Source organism: Cydia pomonella, chromosome 18 (genome assembly GCF_033807575.1).
Source record: "Cydia pomonella isolate Wapato2018A chromosome 18, ilCydPomo1, whole genome shotgun sequence".
Lineage (NCBI taxonomy): Eukaryota > Metazoa > Arthropoda > Insecta > Lepidoptera > Tortricidae > Cydia > Cydia pomonella.
In genome coordinates, this window is record NC_084720.1 from 4,377,023 (window position 1) to 4,396,459 (window position 19,437).

The window sequence follows — 19,437 nt, forward strand, 5'->3', positions numbered from 1 at the left end:
ATAAGAGTCAGGGCTCGTGTCGTCGTGAATGACACGATTACCTAACTGAATGAGGTTAAAACCCACAGATTACAAATGGTTCCAACTTTCAACAATCTCACTAGGTATACCAGTGGTGTGGTATTCACCATTAGACGAGTCCACACAGAGCGAGCGAGGCAATTTCCTCACGCACCAACCGGCCAGTGTAGACATGCCTCGGCCGAGGCGGCGCTCTTGGGCAGAGGAAAAGGCACGCGCCGGCTCGGCCGAGGCACGTCTACACTGGCCGTATTGTGCGTTAGGAAATTGCCTCGCGCGTATGCTTGGACCCGGCTATAGACTACAAACTTTGCATAAATATGTTACGACATGTTTTTTTAAACGATTGCAGCGTCCGCGTTAAGATTTGCACGTTTATTTTCATTCTCAAACATCATCTTGTGACAATCAGCGTTACCGCATAATGTATGAAGCCATACAGCGCCATCTACTGTCAAATTAGAAGCACGAATTTGTCTTGTACTTTACACTGATACACACCACACATGGACTGAATCAAAAATTCAGTACCGGAATGTCTATGGTACTTCATAGAATACATTCAGATATTTTTTTCTAGGGCGCCTGTATTTGTATGGATACATAAAATGATATAGACAATATCTGAAGTTATTCCGTGAACACAGTGATTAGGCGGGTCCATACAGAGCTACCTCGAATGACGCCATCTTGCCGAGCAAATTGATTCGGTATTTCCTCGCGAGGCAAAAATTTGAAAACGCTGCCGAGCGAAGACGCGCAAGGCAAATATTTTAAAACGCTACAGGTCAAAGTTTCCTCGCGAGGCGGCTCGCTTTGTGTGAAACCGCTTACTCTGTTGGTGAATGTCTGATAATTGCAGTGTGGTGCGCAATACAATCAATGAATCTTACTACAATTGATATCTTACCCTAATGTACTTTGGCCTTGCCGGTGACGACCTTAGCGTACTCCTCGTAGAACCGCGGGAACAGCTGAATGGCGAAGTAGACCACGGACAGGTACGCGATGATGGCCAGGGTTAGAATCAGGTCGAATACCGCTGGTTTCACACTGGAATTAACGTGAAATTGTTGATACAAAAACACATTAATTTATTTAGAGACAACTTTAAGTAATGAAAAACGGTAAATAAATCTTTCTTTAATTATTTTTTTAAATTAAGCCCTACCAAATGGGAATTGGAAGAACTGTCATAGGGACACTAGGGATCAGTTTGGACGCGAGAGGTACGGTCACGTCTGAAAATATCGATACGAAAAAAGTGCCAAAAATATGTATACACGACTTTATTGCCCATATATTAAGGTATACATACATACATACTTTTGGCACTTTTTTCGTATCGATATTTTCAGACGTGACTGTACAATAAACATCATGGTCATCTAACCACTTAGCTCTGCATATGACCCACACAAGTTGAGCCACAGTAGGCGGGGTGTCAAAGTTGTGCCAGCGAGCTCCTTTTTGTGAACTAAAGTATGGCGGCCCGGTGTCACAGTCGTATTAAGAAGTATTGAGATAATGTCACTAACTAAACAAATAGATACTCGTACTGAACGACGAAACGGTAATTGAATTTGAATAAATTAAATTGAAATATAATGAATTCAGAATGGAGTAAGCGTCAAATCAGTTTACCTATTATGAAAATTATATTCCACCAAAGGCTGTTAGAATTTTTTGAAGTGAAAACTTCTTTAGCTTCTTAGCTTTGCACTTTTTGTGATGGGGAAAAAAACTTAAACTCGCAACAGGTCACGTGACCGACAGAATCATTAATAGAATCAGGCGTTACTTTGCGGAAATCCATGCACGGACGGTCTGACACCCGACAACTGAAGACTGTTTCAGTTGTCGGGCGTCAGACCGTCAACATCTCCAGCATCTCCTGAGGATGCCTCGTAGAGAGGCGACACACGTGTCGAGTTTTGTACTTTTGGTGGTGGGTGGTTATATTTATTTGCGTATTTATTTTTGCGGTGGGAGGGTGGGAACATTAATTGCATGTAAAAATACGCAAGTAAGTATAACGGGTTAGCACTGATTGACTAACTCGTTATTTTCTCGCGGATTAGCAAAGTAATATTTCTTGCTTTTACCGACAGAATCGTCAGATTGAAAATTCGTAAGACGGACACGTACCTGATCGAAAAACTGTTACAATGTCATTGAAGCCAGCAGATCGCAATAAATGAATATTGTATTTTACCACATAAATGATCGCGTTGTGATGCACGTTCACGCTTTTCCACCGACACGCTTACTGTCACTTGTACCGTGACAGCTGTCACTGTCAACATACCTGTATACGTAGAGCACTGCTCGGGTGGGGGAGTATAGCGTGTACTCCGGTTCACGCTTGTCCACCGAATGCACGCTTACTGTCACGTCCAAGTACCGTGATAACGCGCGTTCTAATGCACCTGTCACACCTGTCAATATACTATAAATTAAATTACGAGGGTCATAACCTAAAAGTGGGTAAAGAGTTGTCACACGCGTGCGTTCGTGAGGGAAGAATATATGCAATATTAAGCAATTAAATGTTCGACACAATAATTATTGTTCAGAATAAAGAAATTAGAAACTAAAACGCCAATTTAAGACGTGTACCGTTTTGACGTGGTCCTTGGGACTTTTTAGAAGTAGGCAATCAGGAAAAGAAAAAAACGATAATAGCGCGTCTTTCCTACTATTTAAAGTACAATAAGACTATCCCATTCCGTGTTATTGTTACCTTGTTAATAGAATAGGGAGCGTGCATGAACTGTAGGAGGCAGCACAGGAGCCGTCAGATTTTTGGCGCGAGGCGTAAATGTGATGTTTTTTGTTCCGATGTAGCCCACAAGATGGCAGAACCTACTATGCACAAGAAAACACGTGACGTGTAAATGTGCATGTTTATGGTTCCGATTCAGGCCACAAGATGGCAGACCCTCCAACGCGCACGGTCCCTATACTTACAGTCCCTGGCCGGTAAAAAGTCAATTTTGACAGTTATGAATTGATCCTTATATATATATGACAATAAAGCTATCAGTTAAACGGTAGGTTTTAGTTCATAAATATAAGGGTCTATTCATAGCCGTTAGAAATGAATTCTTAACTTACACCAACCACAAGTTTAGTACCTCAGATAACAATGAAATTCCAAGAGTTTTTCATGTTCCATTAAACAATATTTTAGCGGTTTTCTTGAACTTATGATTTTCATTAAATCAATAAGAGAGAAGTATAGTATCTGACCTGCGCTAGGAGCCGAAGTGGTGATGATCTGTGGTGCTCTCGATTGCGACGACAGATAATAGTACCAATGTCTCACCGACGCTTCGTCTACATTCTGAGAATAAAACATACAAATATAAACAAAACAAAAGTGTCTCGGTGTCGTGGAACACTAGGTTGGGACGAAGTGTATTATTATTGATTAACGTAGTATATTATTGAATAGGCGGGTCCACACAGAGCGAGCATACGTATGAGGCAATTTCCTCGCGCACAAACCGGCCAGTGTCTAGACGTGCCTCGCAATTTCCTCGCACGTATGCGCGCTCTGTGTGGACCCGCCTATTAATACAAAAAAAGCTGTATCAACAAAATAATAATGATCGAAACTGCTCACAAAATTGCATAAATAATTTCAGAAATGCGACTTACAGGCAGGGAGAACAACTAAACATAAGAAAACATTTTTGTACAAGCTGAAACTGATACGCTTAGCTCGAGCTTCACACTCGCTTAGTCATTCAAAAATATGAAATACAAAGTGCAAAAATATACACAGAGTCATATCTGCATACACGTCCGGGGATCGAACCCGGATCGTCGCTGTTACCACCCGTTTGTAAGCGGCTGTTTGCCAACTGCGCCACTATAGCATACGTAAGTTGGTGAAATTAGTCTACTTATTTTCGAAAAAGAATTTAAACAAAAGAGGGCCGTGACGGAAAAATCTTACACTTTTTTCGCCTAGCCCCTATACGCCAACAGTCCAATATAGAACTTCGTGCCAAAAACAAAAAGTAACCTATTCTCAATCTTATTTTTATATAACTACGCTTGAAATAAAAAATATTCAAACAGCTGACCATTTACTCACCCTAGTTCGAATACCTACATAATATCGAAATGTTACTTTTATTACTTTGAATCAATCTTTCATTCTAAGGTGCATCCCTCACTGCTTGAAATTAAGAATCTGAATGGCTATGTTATACTTATATATATTGGTTAGGTATATAGTTTGATAAGCCAATTTTTGAAGGGTTAAAATACAAATTTTAAATTTAGCGCCTGTTAAAAAAATAAAAATAAAAGGAAAATAAAATCTATTTAGTAATTTAAAATTACAATATCCAGGCTGGTGCCTGTTTTTAGGTATTTATGTTAAAGGGACAACACTCTTTTACAAAATGTTGTAATTTTTTCTCGTGACGAGCTTTACCAAACTATAATTTATATGTAAATTGCTAACTAACCAGTGGATGACCACTGCACTCCACACTGCATGAGCAGCGTGGAGTCCCCAGTGCAGTTGTAGACGTGGAGGGCAGTTGACGCGGTATTAAATACCAGGTTGTGTAGAGAGGGTTCCGAAGGTGTGTCGAGTTACTGTTTACAGGGCGTCGTCATACAGCGTTGCATCCCCAGTGAGGTTGTAGACGTGCGCGGCGAGCGCGCGAGCAGTTGTCGCGATGTTAGATACCAGGTTGTGTAGAGAGGGTTCCGAATGTGTGACGAGTTACTGTTTACAGGGCGTCGTCATACAGCGTTGCATCCCCAGTGAGGTTGTAGACGTGCGCGGCGAGCGCGCGAGCAGTTGTCGCGATGTTAGATACCAGGTTGTGTAGAGAGGGTTCCGAAGGTGTGACGAGTTACTGTTTACTATAGTTATAGTTTATATAACTACTGACCAGGGCGTCGTCATACAGCGTTGCATCCCCAGTGCGGTTGAAGGAGTGGCGGGCAGTTGACGCGGTATAAGATACCAGGTTGTATAGAGAGGGTTCCGAAGGTGTGACGAGTTAGTGTTTACAACAGTTATAGTTTATATAACTACTGACCAGGGCGTCGTCATACAGTGTTGCATCCCCAGTGAGGTTGTAGACGTGCGCGGCGAACGCGCGAGCAGTTGTCGCGATGTTAGATACCAGGTTGTGTAGAGAGGGTTCCGAAGGTGTGTCGAGTTACTGTTTACTATAGTTATAGTTTATATAACTACTGACCAGGGCGTCGTCATACAGCGTTGCATCCCCAGTGAGGTTGTAGACGTGCGCGGCGAGCGCGCGAGCAGTTGTCGCGATGTTAAATACCAGGTTGTGTAGAGAGGGTTCCGAAGGTGTGTCGAGTAACTGTTTACTATAGTTATAGTTTATATAACTACTGACCAGGGCGTCGTCATACAGCGTTGCATCCCCAGTGCGGTTGAAGGAGTGGCGGGCAGTTGACGCGGTATAAGATACCAGGTTGTATAGAGAGGGTTCCGAAGGTGTGACGAGTTACTGTTTACAATAGTTATAGTTTATATAACTACTGACCAGGGCGTCGTCATACAGCGTTGCATCTCCAGTGAGGTTGTAGACGTGCGCGGCGAGCGCGCGAGCAATTGTCGCGATGTTAGATACCAGGTTGTGTAGTGAGGGTTCCGAAGGTGTGTCGAGTACTGTGCTGCGCGCTGTCTCTTTGTGGCTCTGATGACAAAGAGATAAGGTTATTCACCAAATAAACTGCAATTTTAAGGTTAAATTAGTAATATATTTTATATATTTAAAAAATGTTGTGTTTCGTTGACCAGTTGCCAGCCATTACTCAAGAACCTTTCTGACATAGCGATCATCGAAATCACTACCTGCCTGACCGCACACCCTGAATTAATAGACATTTTAGGAAACATTCACTCCCAAAATATGTAACAATTTCCAAACAGTAGGAAAAAATCTCAGAAAATATGAAAATTTTAAATTGAAATTAAACAAACCTGTAAGCTGCTTAATGTAAAAGCGGTCATTCTCCTGATACTGAATCTCTCATGGGGCCAAGCCAAGAGCTCGTCAGCTAGATTAATCTTCTTATGCTTGACCGGGGCTCCGAGCCGGGCCTGCAGCGAGTGCGCGGCGCCGCCCGGCCGCGCGGGCCGCGACACGTGCAGCGCCAGGCTCGCGGCCGACGAGACGGACTCCAGGCACATGGCGAACGACACATCCTAGGGAACAAATTATTAAAACACATGATAGTTTTAGCAAAAAAAATCGGGCATTTTTTTAATACCTCGTGGGTGGTAAACAAGTATACGGCCTGATGGTAAACGGTCACCGTATCCTATGGTTTGTTCCAGAGGTAAGGTTTATATACCTGTAGCAGCGAAGCGTCGGTAGAATCCAGCTGTTCTTCCAACAACTTCTTAGTAGCCACATAGTTCAGTGCATGTCCGGCCGAAGACAGAACGAAGAACAAAGATGGCGCGCCGCGTACGGCCAGCGAAGCGTGCAGTTAGGAGAATATACTTACAACGACTCATTCTCAACTTTGTTGCAAAGATGGAAAGGTTTATATATCTGCAGTAGCGAAGCGTCAGCAGAATCCGTGAACGGTCGGCGAAGCGTGGGAGAATATACTTACAACAGCACATTTCGAACTTTGTTGCAAAGGTGGTATGGTTTATATACCTGTAGCAGTGAAGCGTCGGTAGAATCCAGCTGTTCTTCCAACAATTTCTTAGTAGCCACATAGTTCAGTGCATGTCCGGCCGAAGACAGAACGAAGAACAAAGATGGCGTGCCGCGTACGGTCGGCGAAGCGTGGGAGAATATACTTACAACAACACATTTCGAACTTTGTTGCAAAGGTGGTATGGTTTATATACCTGCAGTAGCGAAGCGTCGGTAGAATCCAGCTGTTCTTCCAACCATTTCTTAGTAGCCACATAGTTCAGTGCATGCCCCGAAGAAGATAGAATGAAAAGCAAAGATGGCGCGCCGCGTACGGCCAGCGAAGCGTACAGTTAGGAGAATATACTTACAACGACTCATTCTCAACTTTGTAGCAAAGATGGAAAGGTTTATATACCTGCAGTAGCGAAGCGTCGGTAGAATCCAGCTGTTCTTCCAACCATTTCTTAGTAGCCACATAGTTCAGTGCATGCCCCGAAGAAGATAGAACGAAGAGCAAAGATGGCGCGCCGCGTACGGCCGGCGACGCGTACAGTCGGGAGAATATTCGAGCCAGTTCTAGTACAGCTACGGCTCCTGAGGCATTGGAGTCAGCGCCCACGGAAAGCTCCTGGGAAAGATATCTTTTTCATGAGTGTGAGAGAATATATAGTCGACGTAAAAATACTTTGATTCCGTGAACAGGAAAAGTTAGCAACCATGAAGCCATAACAGTTTTCAATGATGCACGGTTAGTTTCACTGGACTAATATCGACCGGGATATTGATGAGTCAGCCGTGAACAAGATGCATATAACTGCGTCGAAATATCGGGAGCTCAAAAATAACACAAAAGGTAATCATGGTCCAAATCCCGGCCGATATGTCTAGTGAACCATGAAGTAACTATCAGAGTCCGAAATTCAAATACTCTTTTGATTTGTACTAACCAGTTTCTGGCAAAAGAGAAAACATTTTTGAAGCATTTTATTTTTCTGACATATGTTTTGGTAGACAAACAAAAGTGTAGACAAACCATGGATATGAATATTTTAGTCATCTGCTTCTTAGTAATTTTATGTTTTTTTATTATTTAGAAACCAAACAGTCACATAAACATATCAGAAATGCAATACAAAAAATGTGTATGTATGTAAAGTTTTAAAAGATTAACGTTCGTAAGAGACATTGGTGACCATAAAGAAAAACTTTAAAATTAAACATTATATTTCGACAGAGCAAAGAATGATACTTACCTAAATATTTTTCCCATTTGTGATATAAAAATATATAATCTCTAAGAGTATTTTTTACTCACCGGCACCAAGCCTGAGGAGTCATAGTGTGCCGAAATGATGATGGTCTGAGCGGATCCGGAGCGGCCAACCAGCTTCCCGTGAAGAGTCACCGGTTTGGAGTCCAGCTTCGCCGGCACCGGGGCTGACACCACTGGGGAAACAAAATATCTAAGTACAAGTTTACTTAAATACCATGACGGGCTTGACAGAGGTTTACATATAGTATCACCAGATTTTATCATTTTGAAAGGACTTGGTTGTAGGTTTTTATTTAGTGATCTGTTTCAATATCTTTTACGGTTTTTAGTCTTGTGGTAGACATTTATTGAAATAGATTTACACATAATTAGAGAATAACATTTTATTACCCAATAAGTAAACGTACCAGACCTAATTAATACGTAAAAATGACAGTATTAGTGCAAAATTGGTACAAAGGAAAGATGATAAATGAATTAATTTAGTACTTGGGATATAAAAACACTGTTTACCATCCAACAAAAAACTAGAATATTGTATTAAGCAGAGACATCTTAGTTAGATGTCTCTGCTTAATACAATGGAGAATGTTCTCGCACGAGAACATTCCCCATACAAAACGGAGAACGTTATCGAGAACACAACCATACATCTAACAATGTATAGAACATCAATGGGTAAGTCTTGGTATATCAGTTGGTAGAACGGCTACACTGCAGCCGCGAGTTCAAGTCTCTTCCAACACAATGAATTCTTTAATTTTACTTTATTTCTAAATATTGTGACAAGGAACTAAAAAAAACCTTACCAATCTGATACCCATTAGACGACACAGTATTCAGCATGGCCTCGAGAGCCGTGCCAGATTTGTCGTCAGTTATGAAGCTGTGCTGCAGGTCCCTCAGGATGTCCTCGAACGCCGGAGACCATTCAGCGAAGTAGACGGGCGCGCTGATCTCGTCTTGCACCATCGCCATTTCTAGGAGCTGGATGTGCTGTTAACAAGATAAACAAACAATATTTTGTTATTTTTTTTTCTTAATTCACAAAATAAATAATAAATAAAAAAGCGGCCATGTGCGAGTCGGACTCGCCCATGAAGGGTTCCGTACCATTTATGACGTATTAAAAAAAAATACTTACTCGATCTCGTTCAAACCGATTTTCGGTGGAAGTTTGCATGGTAATGTACATCATATATTTTTTTTAGATTTATCATTCTCTTATTTTAGAAGTTACAGGGGGGACGACACACATTTTACCACTTTGGAAGTGTCTCTCGCGCAAACTATTCAGTTTAGAGAAAAAAAATATTAGAAACCTCAATATCATTTTGAAGACCTATCTATAGATACCCCACACATATGGGTTTGACGAAAAAAAAAATTTGAGTTTCAGTTCTAAGTATGGGGAACCCCCAAAACTTATTGTTTTTTTTTTCTATTTTTGTGTGAAAATCTTAATGCGGTTCACAGAATACATCTACTTACCAAGTTTCACCAGTATAGTTCTTATAGTTTCGGAAAAACTGGCTGTGACATACGGACAGACAGATATGACGAATCCATAAGGGATCCGTTTTTTGCCATTTGGCTACGGAACCCTAAAAATGATACCATAAGAAGTAAAATAAACGTAAAAGATGCGCTGACACAAGCCCTAAAGCTCAAATGGCAACGGGCAGGACACATCTCAAGGTATACAGATGAAGATGACAGATGGACAACACTAACAACAAGATGGAGAGGACCATTAGCAGCCAAGAGGAGAGCTGGTAAACCTGTCAAACGGTGGACTGAAGACATAGTTGGAGGAAAAGACTGGATGTAGAATGCCAAACACAGACGATTACGGCAGAAATGGGAATTTTACCCAAACGGGATCCATAATACCTCAAGAAAAGCGAAAAATTAACCTTTTGGTTACTTACTTTTGGGAACAAGTATAAAAACATATTCTAGCTGTATTTGAAATTGAAATGTAATTAAATGATTGTAAGAGCATTAAACTAATTCTACGGATTCAACTCCGCGAATCGCGGCCGTCGTGAACGATGCTTGCACTGTTAATGCTCGAGAAAGGAGACCTAGGTTCTCTGAAACATGTCGCGCGAGTGACTAAAAGCACGTGAGTGGAATCCGTAGAATTAGTTTAATGTTAGTATGTCCCACGACAGTTTAAATTCGATATTTGTCAGAGCTATGGTAATAAAGGGGCTATAATAATAATAATCCCACCGTCCGGGCGGGAACCAGTCGGTCGTCCCAAGTGGGCGTACGTGGGACGACCAGCCCGATCTTCTTCCATTCTATGTAGGTGGCCGAACCAGCAGTCTACCCAGATGCTGCTGGGGAGACAGCATTGAAACGACCTGCGGGAGCTCCACACCGGTAATTGGCAGGAAGCGGCGCAGGATCGCGAAAAGTGGCGTGCTCATGTTTCGGAGGTCAAGACCCCCTATGGGTTGCTGAGCCACATTAGTTAGTTTATAATAATGGGTTTTTGATTGGCTAACTGAAAGCATAGGAATGTCTATTTGAAATTTATTTAATTGACAAAGTTGAAATCCCAACTTCTCTAAAATAATGTATGCCGTCTAGAGTCCGTCTAAACTTTCCATGGATTTGAACAGAAGAAGGGGAGTTTCATATACTTGAAACGTCTAATTTCTATAAAAATATGATATCATTATAAACAACATATAGTGTAAACTTCATATAACGTCAGTTGATATAACGATTCATCCCTATAACGTCGACATTTGTTGGTTATAGTTGGTTTAAGTAATTATTCATTTCTGTATATATAACGAAAACCCTCTATATTGTCAAAAAAACATCCGGTCCGATACCTTGAGTGTCGCTATATAAAGTTTACACTGCATTTTCATAGAAATTAAACATTAATAATAACATGGCCACACTTTGTTATTACAAATGCCATGCATAGTTTGCTAGTAGCTTGCTCCGACTCTGGTGATTCCTTCAAATGCCTTTCTTAACAGTCTCTTAGTTCAAAATAAAATTGAATCCACTTAAAAGTTTCTTAGAACTAGACAAGTACCTCTTTTTCCTCGGCACTTAGCACGGTATCATTCTTGGGCAGCACGAGCAGGAGGGCACCGGCCTTGTTCCTGATCTCCAAGAACTGCTCAATGCTGACGTCTTGGATGCGAGCCACCACACAGTGGCGGGATGTGCTCCACGATGTCAGCGAGCGGCCTTCTAGGTTGAAGCTGGCACTACGGCAGCCTGGTACAAAAAATATTTCATCAATGTGGTATAATTTTTATTTATATTAAAGTTTGATTGAAATTTTAATATCAATAAAAATATGATATAATATGTATCAGTGATCAGTGCACACTAGTAAACTCTTTTAACAATAAACTCTAAGAACACTCAGAACAAGAACAAGAACTTCAGAAAGGACTAAGGACAAAACACAAGTGGACATTGATTTGCACATACAGTAGCGGAAAAAATCTATCATATTGTGATTTTTCTGTAAAATATTTCAAATTAGATGAAACCAAGAACTGAATTTGTTGATAACTAATCAAAAAAGGTTATATTGATTTATTCTCAACCAATTATACGCTAACAGGCCGGTACATATTTAGAAAAACAATTTGAATTCATTTTTCTGGAATTTAGCGTCCGTCACTAGTAGTATTTACTATTTAAGTCGATAAAAAACGGAATATCGTGCTAATTCATAATCATATTTGTAAGAAATATCAGTTTCGTCATGGGGAGACCTCGTGGAAATAAAAACTTAACAGTAGCTATACAAGAAGCAATTATAAATGGCTATAGAAATGGCTTCACACAATCGACGCTGGCTAAGCAATTTCAAGTTCTTCAGTATACTATATAAGGCCCAACAGACCTGGTCGCCCACGCTGCACATCAAGTTGGTAGACCGCAACATTTTGCGAATAGCAAGACACAATCCACGACTCACGGCGAGCGACATTATGCGGGAAATATCGTGTGGAAATTCAGTTTCTGTGTCCGTACGTACTCGTCGTCCTGCAAAGAAACCACTGATTTCCAAGAAAAATCGAGCAGCTAGAAAAAAATATGCGAAAGAACATCTTTCTTGGACTGCGGAAATGTGGGAAAAGGTAATCTGGAGCGATGAATTCAAGTTTTTACTGTTCGGAACAGATGGAATTACCTAAGTACGACGTCCCGATAATGCTCGCTATGACCCCAAGTATCAGCTCTCTACAGTCAAACACGGCGGCGGCTCCCTTATGGTATGGCGCTGTTTCAGTGCAAGTGGAGTTGGTCCTTTACATCGAATAAACGGCATTATGACGAAGGAATATTACAAGATGTGTTTCTTCCCTGAGCACGCCAAAATTTCGGCAGAGCGTTTATGTTTCAGCAAGATAATGACCCGAAACATTCGTCTAATCTTGTTAAACAATGGTTCAAAAAACGTAGAGTGAGGGTTTTGGAATGGCCCAGCCAACTTGAATCCTATAGAAAACCTATGGAAGGAGCTAGGTCGTCGTGTGAGTGCAAGAAATGTCAACGAAAGATTTGAACAATTAAAGGAAGAGTGGGAACGCATTCCAAGTTCTTTCCTCGCGAAGTTGATTGCATCACTACCCCGAAGATGCCAAGCTGTTCTTGATGCAAAGGGTTGCAGTACCAAGTACTAATCTAATATTTTGATTTTAAGTGCAGAATCTGTAATTTTTGTTGTTTTCTTTATTAATAAACCACTTTTGTGAAAGTCAGAATGGCGGGTGTACCTAAATAAAAATAATTGAAAAGCATACCATATTTGTGTACCTAATTTGTACTATTTAGTACCTCCATTAAAAAAAATTGTACCTCACGGTACGTAAAGTTATCATCAAAAAACAGTACACCCGCTTAAGTACCGCGAGGTACAATTTTTTTTAAAGGAGGTACTAAATAGTACAAATTAGGTACAAAAATATGGTATGGTTTTCATTTAATTTTATTTAGATACACCCGCCATTCTGACTCTCACCCACTTTTACCTATATTTCGAGTATTAGTTATTTTATGCATGATGATTTTACTCTCCATCTAAAGGACTTTCACATGATAATCGTTTAGGCAGCCTTAGTCGTTCTCATAAAAAAAATACTTAAAAAAAACACAAATATGATAGATTATTTTCTGCTACTGTATCAGCTGCCTGTGCATTCATATAAATAAAAATAAATAAATAAATATTATAGAACATTATTACACAAATATCATATATATATCATTTTCTTCTTTCCATCCTGTTACTGGGGTGTAGGGCTTGAACCATTTTCTTCCACTAATAAATAAATATTAAAGGGACTTTCTCACGCAAATTGAATAAGTACCATGGTAAGCCAAGGTTTGTGTTGTGGGTACTCAGACAACGATATACATAATATACAAATACTTAAATACATAGAAGACAACCATGACTCAGGAACAAATATCTGTGCTCATCACACAAATATATGCCCTTACCGGGATTCAAACCCAGGACCAGCCGCTTCATAGACAGGCTCACTACCCACTAGGCCAGACCTGTGTTCAAAATAATATAAAATCTAAATTTAAAACTATAAGCTCTATTTTGGCAACAGAATAGATTGGCTGTCTTCAATCTTCGGTTGTTGTGTCAGATTATTCTTCATTTAAAATATGGCCTCCATCAAATCTATGATGATTTTGCCAATGTCAAGTTCGTTATTCAGTAGTAACTTTGAAAGTGTGCTTGTAGAGCGACATTGTTCGGTAGTTGCTTTTAGTAAAGAGATAGCTGGACTTTACTAAAAGCCACAATTGATTGCCAGGTGTTGATTAAAACATGGTTAAACGCATTTCAACACAAAAAAAAATATTCACAAGATGTCTTCACCATCTTGAAGCTCAACGATCTTGTGTCAGATTCAGCAGTTAGCCCCAAAACATGATGGCCAGAAGCAATAATAATGAGCTGACTAAGATGCTAGACAATAATTAGCCACACATATTTTTATAATATCTGAAAGTTAAGGTAAGGTAAGTTTATGAGAAAAGGGTCTAGCCACTGTATTGTTGTTAATATGGGAAATTTAAAATAGTAATTTGTGTTTATTGTTGTATTATGGTAATGCTTATTCAAATATTAACAGAAATAAGAACAGTGTTTTCTAATACTTATACAATACAATAACAAATGTAATAGATATAACTAGGTCAACATAAGAGAACTCTCCTAAGTAGCTCAATAATATCACTGTCTATTATCTAAGGCAACATCTCTCACACTGATAAGATACTAATTGTCTGAAGACTTATTTGTATAAGACCAAGCAACCGAAATTATAACCTAAAAATGTCATCGAGTTTTGCTTTTATAAATTAAACATGCACTTCCACGCTGTACTTACCGTGGGGAATCGTATGCAAGTCGTATTGCTGCATCCTGTATACCGAAAATTCGTGAGATGCAGCAACCGGGTTCACTGGAGACATGATGATAAAAATAGGGAGAGCTACAAGCAAATAGTAAGGCAAATAGCCTTTAAATATCTCAGTCAGGCCATCAGCTTCGTCGAGCCACATTTTGGCGACTAATTTAGGTCCCTCGTAATGATATTAACGTGAAATATTGAACAATAATTAGATACTAATCCTATTAGAATCCCTACGTGTGATAAGTCGGTCAATGGCATGACATGACAGTCATGACATTCTGACAGCAGAATGTCTATGGTCGTACGTTCCGATTTACGTAATTTTGTGTTAGCACTATCCAGCAGATTTGTACTTGAAAAAGAAAAGATTTCAGAGTTGGTAACACTGCTTATGAGTAAGATAGGTAATTTTAATTTTTGCTTTAAACTTCTTCTGAAACTCTGTTGTTGTTGAAACTTATAAATAGATTATCATTAATTCATTACCTACTTTTATAGAAACAGTTGAATCATATTCTACCGATTTGAGGTAGTGGTGTTAATTGTGTTGGTGGTGTATATTACGGTACATTCCAGGGTATATTATATATAGCACCCCAAATCATGCCAATTAAAGTGTAAGTATTATTATGACGAGCGACGACCTGTTTAAATAAAAAAATAAACGTTTATTCACGTTTTACAGTACAATGTGCGTGTAACTATTTACAATATAGTTCTGCCAAACCACAGAGTGGTTTATTGGCAGACGAGGCCAAATGTAAATGTAAACATGTTAATAAAATTAATTGAAATTAGTTATACCTATAGTACCTATAAGTATTTCGATTCTGATATAATATCAATTTGTACTACTTGAATATAAAACTGTGTAACCTCAACTTATTGTATATATACATTGTATAGGTAAAATTATTTATTTGTTTTAGAAAAATCAAAGAACAACGGCTGGGCACAATCCTGAAGCTCAGATGCGTGATTAACTCCTCAGGTACAGCGTGGGAGGAATTCACCAGTACAGATTTCAATGTTTGTGACCTGGCTATTGTACGTTTACATTTTAGAGACAAACTAAGACTACCTCTTGAATGTAAAATTCTTACACAAGCTATAAGTGGCAAAGTCAAAGTGAAAGTGTCATGTCAAGATGTGGATGAAGCATTTTATTCAGAATGGATATGTATGAATGAATGGAAGCAAATTGGCAAAAAGCATTATTGTGATGTATCATTAGATGATGTCTTGACCAACATGCTTGATATAAATATATCTGCTAGCCAGGTGGAAGATTCCCCTCTTGCTAAGCTTTATGGTGATGCTGATTTTGTTGACTTCAATTTGTGTGCAGGTGGAGGCACTGTGCCTGTCCATAGAGCACTTCTTGCTATCCAGAGTGATGTGTTCCGAGCAATGCTCACCCGGGAGTGGACAGAGAAAACTGAGGGAAATATCCAGATGGAAGGGGTCACATTACAGACCCTTCAGCATTTCAAGGACTATATGTACCTTCAGACTCTTCCCCATGAGGGACTTAAGGCATTATTGTTGTTTGCATCATACTACTTAATAGATGATCTTAAGGCGGAATGCATATCTAACCTGGCTCTGAACTGTAAGTCTGGAGAATGGAATGGCCTTCTAGAGTTTGCTGTGAAGAACCAAATATTTGAGTTAGCTAGTTCTGTTATGATAGTGAATCCAACATTTATTATGAAAGAAGGTCACAAGGAGCAGGTTGAAAAACAAGAAATAGAGGAGTAATTGCTCTGTGTTAATTAGTATATAAGTTTTTTTGTGTTCAATAAGTCAAAATAAAATATAAATAAATAATCCAAAATTGACAACTAATTGTTGAACTTTATTTTTTCGGTTATAAGGGCAAATATACTTTTTTACCTACACAAACTCGTTCACAACTTCACTGTAAAATTTCACCTTTTAATTATGACTTTCCTGTTTCAGTTTATGGTGAATGTAAAAGTGGTAAAACATTCAAGTTGGGGCCTTGATGCCAATCAAACTATGTATATTAGTAGCTCGATTTCTTGATAGCTCCAGAGACATTTTGAGCAACGCAAGACACACTCAAATCGAGTTGGTGATAACTACTGGGATTTTTTCCCAGTAATAGTTACCACTGGTAAAAGGTGGTGAGAATAACCCACTAAAAACTGACATTTCTATAGATTAGTTTTGGAGGGTCAGCCATCTTGTAGTCTTAAAATGCGCCTTTGTGCCAATAGGGACCGTGCGCGTTGGAGGGTCTGCCATCTTGTGGCCTGAATCGGAACCATAAACATGCATATGTACACGTCACGTGTTTTCTTGTGCATGGTAGGTTCTGCCATCTTGTGGGCTACATCGGAACAAAAAACATCACATTTACGCCTCGCAAAAATCTGACGGCTCCTGTGCTGCCTCCTACAGTTCATGCACGCTCCCTATAAACAGCTGTGCAGCTGAGCAGTGCTCTTGTGCTGCCCCCTACAGTCCATGCACACTCATTGTTAAATGGTTAAAATAAGGTATCACTTAAACACCACTTGATAGCGCCACCATAGTGTTGCAAAGAGCATTTTAGAGCATATAATCACTACGTTTTAAGAGGCGGGACTCCCATACTAGCGAGTGGAATCAGTTTGTTTCGCAAATCATTACCAAAATGTACGACAAAGAACCATACTACCAACATAAGCGATTTAAATAGTGTAGTACCACTGATGTAGTATAATTAACTTCTTTTAATACGTCAATGATAGACAGCGTATGAGCGTACTTCACTCCACATTCACTGCCAGACAAAAAACGGCGCACTACCCCAGAAACCGGTGGTCTATAGCTGCGTACAAAACAAGTAAAACAACCCGCCCAGCGGGTAACTACGAACTAAGTTCACGAGCGCCCACCAGGTGGGTTCCCGGCAGTGAATGTGTTAACGCCTAGGTTCTTAGCAACTCTAGCGCTACTCTGGAGAGATTTGGAACTATTATTTATAGCTGACAGCTGGACACTTTTGCAAAAATTCTGCCATTTCTGCCTAAGGAGTTTCGGTTCCTTGCCTCTACCTGTCTACTATTGAAGGTGGAGGTAAGTAAAGAAATCTCCATATACCGAAAAGCTTCATCAAAAAACCTTAAATGGGTGGCGCTGCAATACCTAGAGTACTTGAACAGAAAAATCTAATCATAGACATCGCACTAGGTATTTAATTTACTATTCATGCTTTATGGAGTTATCGAATCTGTCTATTAATATTTCTTTCAATTTTTCTTTCAGGCTACCTATTTTTAATTTAGGGATATCTAGCAATATTGGGTATTCATTGTAAATTTTTGGGATTAAGTATTCTTGGGTTCTCCGACCACAATAGTTTTTGGCTGCAGATTGATACAATTTTACTTTTTTAGATGAGCGAGTCACACGTTTATTCTTTTTCTGTACTTTAAAATCATCTGTATAATACGTATTGATAACATTTAAGTCACATACTTAAATGTATGTAATATTGCTAAATATCCCTAAATTAAAAATAGGTAGCCTGAAAGAAAAATTGAAAGAAATATTAATAGACATATTCGATAACGATAACTCCATAAAGCATGAATAATAAATTAAATACCTAACATTAATATTAGTATCATAAAATAACTTCATATAAATCAACTATTGTAGCGCCTCTTGCCACTTGTGTTGTAAAAATGTAACGAGTTGTTAGTTTATAACCAAACGTAGTAATAGCGTTAAGGTAGTTTTTTTAAGCACCGCTGTGCTCCTGTCCCGCGCCCGCGCCACCAGTGTTGAGTCACCAATCCTACGTTTACCTACTTCATAATTGTAATACCTACATAAAAATTGGCCATGCCGGGACGGTAGGACAGTGCAAAATTATGTACCTTTTTATAAGTATAACGAGCGAGCTCATCGCCAACAAACTGGTTGGCGAATATTTTGTTTTGTGGTACACATATTTTATATTTTAATGTTATAATAAATAAATAAAAACTTCACTCCGTCAATAGCGCTTAGGTTCTTAGCCACTCTAGCGCTACTCTGGAGATATTTGGAACTATTATTTATAGCTGACAGCTGGACACTTTTGTAACAGTTCTACCATAAAAGATAGCACTCCTTTTAATCCACACTCCATACTGTCTACCTTTCATACTTGACAGAATAAATAGCACTGACGTTTTTTTTTTTCTTTGATGGCAAAGATTTGCGAAACAAACTCCATACAAAACTATTTTTGTTCCTAACAGCGTCAGCCTGCATCATATTTTTACACGTAGTGATTATATGCTCTTTGATTTTGACTTTTGTTTTTTTTAAATTTTAACGGTATAAAATCTAAGAAATAAATAATTACTGCACTTGTTGTCGTATCTTACTTTAATAATATTTAATTAGGTACCTATTTTCTTTGCTAACATCTAATAAATTATTGGGTTTGGTTGTTCCCTGCGCTGCTCGGGTTATTATTTACTTTTTTATGTTTAAATTGCCTAGTGTAAAGTAAAGAAGTTATAATTTCGTAACCCACCTAAAAAAACATATTTCTAATCATGCCCTTGAAAGTGTAAGTAACAATCTATGTATACAATTCATTATTTATCCTATATAAACATCAAAATACTGTAAAATTCTCTTTGCTGTAACTTACAGTGTTCAATAACAAAAGGTTCATGTTCAGTCACCTGCAATAATATGTTACTCTCATTGACATAATATCTAAGGACGGGCCTTACGGGCATATGGAGGGTGGAAATATGTATGTCTCCACCTTCTCATATACGGGCAATAAGAATGGGGCCAGTACAGCGGTGTCACCCACACGAATTCGAGCCAATCGTGCAGTCTAACGCCACAACGCGATTAGGTGATGAGTTCGCATCACGCGCGCGGTTAGTCGCAACTAGTCGCGTTAGACTGCACCATTGGCTCGAATCCGTAAGTGACACCGCCGAACTAACACCAATCTTAGTGCCGTCCTTAGATATGTCAATGATTACTCTATGAAGGCAGAAATATTTTTTTTGTTTTCAGAAATGTCACAGAA

The 19,437-nt window shown here is 39.2% G+C and overlaps 2 protein-coding genes across 2 annotated transcripts; one reads left to right on the plus strand and one right to left on the minus strand.

Annotated features, from left to right (window-relative positions):
- Positions 1-857: 857 nt before the first annotated feature.
- On the minus strand, positions 858-14,661 carry LOC133527853 (BOS complex subunit NCLN). Its single transcript, XM_061865046.1, has 10 exons — positions 14,355-14,661; positions 11,015-11,202; positions 8,760-8,946; positions 7,993-8,123; positions 7,093-7,305; positions 6,005-6,229; positions 5,565-5,717; positions 3,274-3,367; positions 2,330-2,459; positions 858-1,074 (listed from the first exon to the last, which is right to left on the minus strand). The coding sequence occupies exons 1-10, from the start codon at positions 14,527-14,529 to the stop codon at positions 933-935; spliced, it is 1,638 nt and encodes a 545-aa protein (XP_061721030.1). The 5' UTR covers positions 14,530-14,661; the 3' UTR covers positions 858-932.
- A 141-nt stretch (positions 14,662-14,802) lies between these two features.
- Positions 14,803-16,229, plus strand: LOC133527852 (uncharacterized). The gene is made up of 2 exons (XM_061865045.1): positions 14,803-14,998; positions 15,311-16,229. The coding sequence occupies exons 1-2, from the start codon at positions 14,985-14,987 to the stop codon at positions 16,140-16,142; spliced, it is 846 nt and encodes a 281-aa protein (XP_061721029.1). The 5' UTR covers positions 14,803-14,984; the 3' UTR covers positions 16,143-16,229.
- The last annotated feature ends 3,208 nt before the right edge of the window (positions 16,230-19,437 follow it).

What these genes read in the sequence shown, in the direction of transcription:
- LOC133527853 (XM_061865046.1), bottom strand. Translation starts at nt 14,529, where the DNA reads ATGTGGCTCGACGAAGCTGATGGCCTGACTGAGATATTTAAAGGCTAT. An exon ending in CTTGCATACGATTCCCCACG is followed by an intron (nt 11,203 to 14,354) that starts GTAAGTACAGCG and finishes TTTTTGTACCAG; the next exon opens with GCTGCCGTAGTGCCAGCTTC. An exon ending in CGCTGTATGACGACGCCCTG is followed by an intron (nt 3,368 to 5,564) that starts GTCAGTAGTTAT and finishes TTTTATTCTCAG; the next exon opens with AATGTAGACGAAGCGTCGGT.